Source organism: Ceratotherium simum, chromosome 1 (genome assembly GCF_057802395.1).
Source record: "Ceratotherium simum simum isolate JZ-2026a chromosome 1, ASM5780239v1, whole genome shotgun sequence".
Lineage (NCBI taxonomy): Eukaryota > Metazoa > Chordata > Mammalia > Perissodactyla > Rhinocerotidae > Ceratotherium > Ceratotherium simum.
This window is the reverse complement of record NC_141900.1, coordinates 39,762,757-39,770,411: the sequence shown is the minus strand read 5'-3', so window position 1 is coordinate 39,770,411 and position 7,655 is coordinate 39,762,757. Positions and strand designations below refer to the sequence as shown.

The 7,655-nt window shown below is 37.9% G+C and overlaps 1 protein-coding gene across 9 annotated transcripts in view; it reads right to left on the bottom strand.

The window, feature by feature from the left end:
* Positions 1-1,245: 1,245 nt before the first annotated feature.
* The window catches only part of PPP1R9A (protein phosphatase 1 regulatory subunit 9A), a 325,851-nt gene continuing 319,441 nt past the window's right edge, over positions 1,246-7,655 (bottom strand). For all 9 annotated transcript variants that reach the window (XM_087421803.1, XM_087421917.1, XM_087422247.1 and 6 more), the window contains one exon: positions 1,246-7,525. In XM_087421803.1, coding sequence (XP_087277929.1) covers positions 7,316-7,525 — 210 coding nt within the window. In that variant the 3' untranslated portion in view covers positions 1,246-7,315. The remainder of the gene's footprint in view (positions 7,526-7,655) is intronic.

Sequence of the window (7,655 nt, the reverse complement as noted above, 5' to 3'; positions counted from 1 at the left end):
CTGAGGGTCGTGACTAGGAAAAAAAGAAGGCTTTGTCATTTCTCATAAAAGCTGGTATGAGGTTACCTATCTTCATGTATTTGACTGTCTCCTTGGAAGGTATGGCTTCCAGGCTGGCTTATTCTTTAGGATGCTAAGGCTGTCACGCTAGAAACAAAGTTTTTCTAAGGCACTTGCCATGATGAGGTCTGGCATTTGGGGAAAAATGTTTTGCTGATAAATTGAGAACTGCCAACAGTTTAAGACCACCAACTTAAACAAACAGGTACGTTTTGTTTGGATCGAAAAACACTTTCTTCACATCAGGATTAGAGTTATTTGCATCACGATTTCAGTGAGCATAATATCATGTAACCTATGAGTGCTCAATTATTCAGGGATGCTGTTCACAGCCCGTGAAGCTGGATTCTCTGAAATATTGTTTCGAAACTATCAACGGCTATAGTGCTTAGGTTGAAAAAGCCCACATTATTTCCTTTAAAAAGAATTGCTTGGTATTATCCATAAAATGACCACCCTCTGTTCTCTTGTTCTTGACAGCAGCAGCAAATTCTGCCAAAAAAAGAAAGCTATTCAGTTGACATAGCTTACTCTCAAGACCATTCAAAAAGGGACACACGCTTCCACTTGGTTAGGAATTTCAGAACACACTCCGGGGAAGAGAAAAACAGCTTCATTCGTTTATTCTACGATGCTCAGGTCTAAATTTTTGCCTTGCCAAAAGTTTAGTCACACATAAATTATCGTTTGTGTGTGTGTGTGTGAGAAAGAGAGAAATTAATACCCCTCATTTGTTATATCAAGTCTTCTGAACATTTAAGGTTTTAGAAATAAAATTGTTGAGAGGAACCCCACACTCTGGGATGGCCTGACTCAGTTTGCCCAGCGCTGTGTGACGCCAACCGCTTAATGGGTTTATCACAGACCTTTTCCTAGCTGATAGGTATCAGACACTGTGATGGTGAAGCCGTGACGGGAACAGAAAGGTGAGTGAGGGAGCTTCTAGTGGAAGCTTGGATCTTTCAACTTTATGCCCAGTTCCATCATTGTGCTCTCAAATGTAATTCTAGCTGCCAATTTACACTTTACCAGGGCTAAACCTTATTTTTAGTTTGATTTCCATGGAAAATGTGCACTCTGCTTTTGATTGATAGATATATTTTGACAGTTAATACAGGTTCACGTAGTCAAGGCTTGTTTTAGTTGAAAGTGAAAATAGAAGAGGAAAAATATTACTCTGACAGATCTCGATATTTCTCTTTATTGCATTCGTTGTCTAACAACAATAATACTCATTGGCAAGAAATTTATTTACACTAAGAAATTAAATTTAATCACAGATATTTTTAGATCGGTCACAAAACAAGGACCACTATGAAAGTTTGCTTTGAATGCCTCTGAAAACCAAAGAGTAAGAAATGTCATTGGAAACGGAATGATCTAGAGAAGTACATACTAACCAAGCACAAGAGAACAATTCAGACGCAGCACTGTTGTCTGTTCCATGCAAATGATCAGACACCAAAATGTACAAATGAAAAATTTCAGATAACATGCTATCCATACTTACTGGACTTAAAATTATTTTTCAAACAACTCTTTTCCTTTACTGATATATAAAGAAAGATTAAAATAAATCAACTTCTTACAACGGAACAGAATTTATTCTTTTTTTCTTTTCTCAGCTGGCCAGTTTTGTTAGTGATATGTAGCAGGTATACTAGTAGTTCGATTGCAACATCATTAAAAAATACAAAAGCAGTAGTGATGACCATAAATAATATTAAGGAAAGCATATACATATATATTTAAGGGGTTTCACTAAGCACGAACTAAATCTGATGTTGTTGGGAGGTGTTATCTAGCTGGGGTGCCTCTTAATGCCCACTTTTTAAGGGGCATTTTGGCCCTTAAAAAGGGCCCATTTAATTATTTTGGCCAATTGTTCTTTCATGGATGAAAGATTAAATCCTTAACAGAAAACCTGGGTGTGCGAATAAAAGGGCTGAAAGCAAGAGAAGCGTACACCTTCCAACAACATACTCACGCTCACATCCACTTGCATTATATTTGGCAACGACCTAATCATGCCATCACTCCACATAAGAAGCAAATAATGGGTCATGTGATGGCAACGCTGCCATCAGAGAGCCAGGAGTTAGTGACTTAAGCATCACAGCTACCAAATATGTCAGTTCAGAGTATGAGTGAATGCACAAGAATACACAGTGCAATTTTTAGCCAAGGAAACTGCAGTCTGCCCAAAGCTCCATAAACTTCTGAGCTTCAACTCAGTAATGTGCAATCTCGACATAAAAGCATTAACCAGACATTTGAGGACATTTTATCTTACTAAAATACCAAGTATCTAATAAATCAATTTTATCAAAATATATAAACATGTAGAAGGATAAGTGCATTTAGTAGAAATACTTACATTAAAAAAATCTCTTATGAGCCATTCAATGTACACACAACACAAAAAGTGGCAATAAGGCTATGATTACTGCTCAGGGTGCTGACATTACCAAGTTCCATATATGATATATATTTTTTATGCCATGTGATTGCGGTATGTGTGTGAGTATGTAAGGTAGGAGATATATTCACACATATGTAGTTCTGTACATCTACACAAGTGGCATGCACATTACTGACAAGTTGCCTTTTGTTCTTATTCCTTACCTCTTATTCATTCTTGAATCCCTAGCAGTTTTGGAGTTGGGATTGGGGTAAGGCCAAGGATTGGAAACCATCACCTTTCTTTCCTTCCCCACTCTGTAGATCTGGAAGCAGTTACATGCTGTGTTTGGTCCACACATTCACATATGTGAGCCTTCAAGTAACAACCATTCCCTCAACACATCCACACAAGCATGTGAGGACCCTCTGTTCACCATAGGGTAGAAGTTGATGCTTTCATTTTCCAGGGGGAAACTGATTCTGCAGGCTTCTTCTTTGCCCTCTGACTTCTTGGTTGAGTCTAGTCAATGTTGCTACTTTCAGTTATTCTAATACTACTAGTGTACTGTCTGGTGTTATTTTTTCCCCAGTGTTTTGGACCAAGATTGAATTTCCTGAGACTTTAAATACCTAAGACAAATATAAACAATACTGCCTGCACACCCAGGCCGTTTTTCAGGAGTGAATCACTGAAGCACATTCGTATTTCTCACAACATTGCTTTCTTTTGAGAATTTACACACCACTCCCATCATTATAATGAAACAATTCTAATAGAAAATATGGACATTTTCTTTCTGGACTTCATCCTTAAAGGCTTAGCTTCAGAATAGTGTACAGGTAGATCCTTGATTAAAGGTAAATTTGAAAAGATATTTAAAAACCTGGGCTTTCCTTTTCCATTTTATCTTTTCATTCAGAAAGCACTAAGGACTTAGCATTAAGGAGGTGACAAGAACCCTAGTGACCGCTGTCCACCAAAGCGAAATGCCCCTCACCTGCACCTCCACTGGGAAAGAGAGTAAATTTAGTTACTCAAATGGAATTTGGTAATTCTTAAATATCTCAATGTAATGATGGGGCTACAACACATTCAAAGTATAGACATTTCTTTTAGAATTGCTGGGACACCTCCCTTTAGAATCTTTTTGAACACTATTGTTTAAACACTGGATTTCCTTTCTTGAAGCTTGGTCTATGTAACTTTTAACACTTAAAAACGAGTTAGAATATCCATATAAATGCAAATTTTTATTTACCTTTTTAAATATAATTTTAAAGCACATGTTAATCCTATTATACAAAGAACCTAGAGGAGAATTCTTTGTTTTCAGCAAAAACCATAAAGGCTAATTAAGGTGCTAGATCAAACAACCTGTGACTATTTTTGTACCTTGGGCCAGGGACATCTTAAGAGTTCAGGCCAGAGATGATTATAGGATAAAAGGCAGCGGCAAGGGTTAACTTGGTTCCTCACCTGTCCTCTTGCCACTTTGTTTCCAACAACAACAAAGGAGCACAGGTAGGTGTTCCCATTTCATGCCCCTTAAAAGCTGAGTTTGGCATTAGCATCTATCATCCTGCAATCATGAACTGCTGTGGGTTAAAATGCTTATGTGATGTCGAGGGTGGGAAATCCATGTCAACCCCAGCTAAAGGAGGAGAGCACAGAAGAGCTTTATTGTCATGCAACTAAAGGTGGACTTCATCAGTGTGTTAGAATGGGCAAAATTAGGTTTCTGCCCTAACATCACTCTGAGTCAACTTCTGATTTAGGCAAAAAAAGAATGAGAAAACTATTAAATAACTGTGAGTTACTTTAAGGGAGATGGTCTTAAATAAAGTAATTCTGTTATAAAACTAAAGTCCTATAATGAAAACCCTGACCCAGACACTCAGCTGACACAATGCTCTCTGTCCATGACTTGGCCTTGCCACACACCCCCTGTCCCCCAAAGCATTACCTGTACCCTAAACACTTGTAGCTGTTGTTAGAGTCACACTGAGCTGTCCTTTAGGGACTATAGTTCATAGTAACCAGATATTCCCTTTTTGTTCATTTTCTGATAAATAAAAAACTGCAGAGTCTTTAAGGTTCATGAAGCAACAATTCTCTGTTAAATTGTACTGACACTGAAAACCACTAGCGTTAAGGGAGGAATTGTGTAAGACACTGGAACCTCGATTAGGCATCATGCACTAGAGTCAATAAAAAAATAATGGGGAAACAAAATGTTCACAAGATCTGAGGTCCTTCACTTTGTTTTCATACCCTTTTACCAATCAGTTTACATTTTATTCTTTGTTGGACAATGAAATCAAGTGCCTCTTACAATTTCAGCAGTTTTAAGTAGTAATCTTAAAAATAACTCATTAAGACCTAAAATTACGATAACTTAACTTAAAAAATCAAAATAATTATAATATAAATGATTTGAGGAATAAGAATTTGATTTACAATATTGTCAGCTGGTCATTGATCTAAACCTTGGAAGTGTACAAATAAAGTTAAAGAACAATACTTCTAAGACATTTAAGAAAATGCAATATAATAGATCATAAATTATGTGCAGAGTCTGAGACTTACAGACATTTCCAGTATATACATCCATTTTCAAATATTACCAAAGTGTAAACATCACTTAAGATAATCATCCTTCTATTTCCATTCTTAAAATGAATACAGTGAAACTTCCAGTGTGATCCAGATCACTTCTTTTCCAAAGATAAGCAAAAATGGCAAAAATGTACAATGGCAAGCACTAGTATTACCAGATTTTGACTAATTTAGTCTTTTAGTATTAGAAAAGATTTGCTGAATTTTGTAGTTCATTAATAGTGGTTCCTTGTCTCTCATGACATTAACAAAGAGCAGAGCACCACACATCTCAAATACTAACAGAGTGTCCAGTAGGGCAGTTTCATTATAATACCGCCAAGGAAGATAGACAGAAAAACACACATAGTGCCTTTGATAATTGTAAAACACAACATCACTTTACAACAGTGTTTCTGCGGACTGGATAAACAACCTGTACCTGGTGACAAAAGGATTGGAGCTTAACAGACAACACTCTGTCACCGAAAAGGAAACAGGCCTTAGGGAAAGGACAGGATTAAAAATTTCTGGTGTAGATAATTCCAGATTTCAGATATTCAGACAAGCAAGAAAAAAAAATCACAATGTTTTAAATACAAGATGGAGCTACACAGGCAGGAGCCCCTTTACATTATCCGTTATCTGTAACCTTCAAAAGCCTTCCCCCAGGCTCTGCATATATAATGTTTCCAGTGGAAGATACGGACAGAGACCCCCCACGTAGTAAAGGAAGTAAAACACTTGTCCAAGAATTCATTTGGCCTCAACTCTTATCTTGAAACTCATCCCTTGGAAAGTGAATGACCTCATTTCTAGAGCCAATGAAGTAAAGAGAACCAGATACATGAGCATAAATAAAAAGCAAAACAACAATAATAAAAAACAACCCATCATTTGAAATTTCTCAAGATGAATTTATTTCCTCCTCCTGCCCTACTCTCCTGCACTTGAATTAGTTTGATACAATACTGAAATCCTTAATACTGGCTTTAAAATAAGTATAACTGCCTCCACTGCTAGGTTGTATCTTGTGTACTATCTTACATAAACTTGAACTGTAAAGTGGAAATCTTTAAAGAGTAGAAGAGAATGGCTCAGAAAAACCATTCAAAACATCTCTAAAATGTAACTGACAGCTCTCCTTTATGGGAACATTCTGTGTGCTCAATAAAATTGCTTCTCTGGTTGAATGTTACTCAAATCTAAATTTTCTCTAACTGGTATTTCTATTTTTCTTAAAAGTACATTTGTTAAAACACTAACTGGGCCCACTTGGGAACTCTTGAGTACAAAATATGTGACGAGTTCCTGACTGTGTCATAGGCAGACTGAAGACCAGGCAGAATGTTCCCCAGGAGAGGAAACCTGAAAATGCTGGTTTCCTTAAAAATCAATTTCCTGCTCAATTTGTTCAGGAAAAAAGGAATTATGTTGTGTGTGTCAGTATTGCTGAAATACTGAACATGCAGTAGTAGCCAAGTAAACACCAGATCCCAATCTCCCACGGCTGCATTAACGTCTGATCTTTTCTTTGTTTGGCTAAATCTGGAGGATAAATGTTACCCTTAGAACCCCAAGGTAATACCCACATCCACATTCTTAAGACTTTTGCTTCCTTCTGGTGCTAACAAATAACTATAATTCTTTTCTCTTTTTCTGACACCCAGCAAACAGAACAGTTTGCTTGCCTTTTGCCATAGTAGGTCATTATATGGCAGAGCTCCCACATTCCCCCAGTGCAGCCGTCTCACTGTCCAGACACAGAAATGAGAGGGAAACTTTCCCACACATTGGAGTAGATTCTGCAGCCCAGATCTCATGGCAGAGTGGTGCTCTCGGCCATGCAGATACGTGCAATTGCCCAGGTTTAGGATCCCGTAAGGAAAATTCATGGCGCTCCATTAACAACACCGGGGTGTGTCATGTTGGGCAGAGTCACACTGGTTCTCCAACTGACACAACCCACCCAACACAACACAGGATGTTGGTAAGTAAGAGAAGAGAGAAACACAGCTACTGTGCCTCTCTCAAAAATGAGATCCTGGGTTTGTTAATAAACCAAAGGTGGCTGGGGATTATTTCAGTGGGTTAAAATTAAGAGTGTATTCTATTGCAGAAAATGCAGTTATTCAACACATGGTTCCCCAATCTGCCTATAGCACATTACCCCTGTCATCGGTTTTCTTTTTCATCCTCCAGAGGAAAGCAGGGCAGGAAGGGTGAAGACTTCTCTTCTCTGTGAGAGGGTGTGTGTTACTGCTCACCAGCACCCTCTGTGGCAGCTGTCATCTTTTCTGTCTTTTTAGATTTCCTCTGCATTTGCTCTTGTTCCTTCCTCCTCAGCTTTTCTCTTTGTTTTTCCATTTTCTCTTGAGCCTTCCGAGCCTTCTCTAGAGACACCTTCATTTCCTTGAGTTTTTTTTTGACCACTGCTCGGTCCTGGGATGATGTCATTCCAAGAGCCTGAGAAGGAAACACACAAGCAGACTGAATTTGAAAACCAATGACCTTTCTGCTTATGATGAGGTTGATATCACAATATGTTCAAACTCAAAAGCTAATTTAAACATAATCGAAGAGATAAAAACTGAGG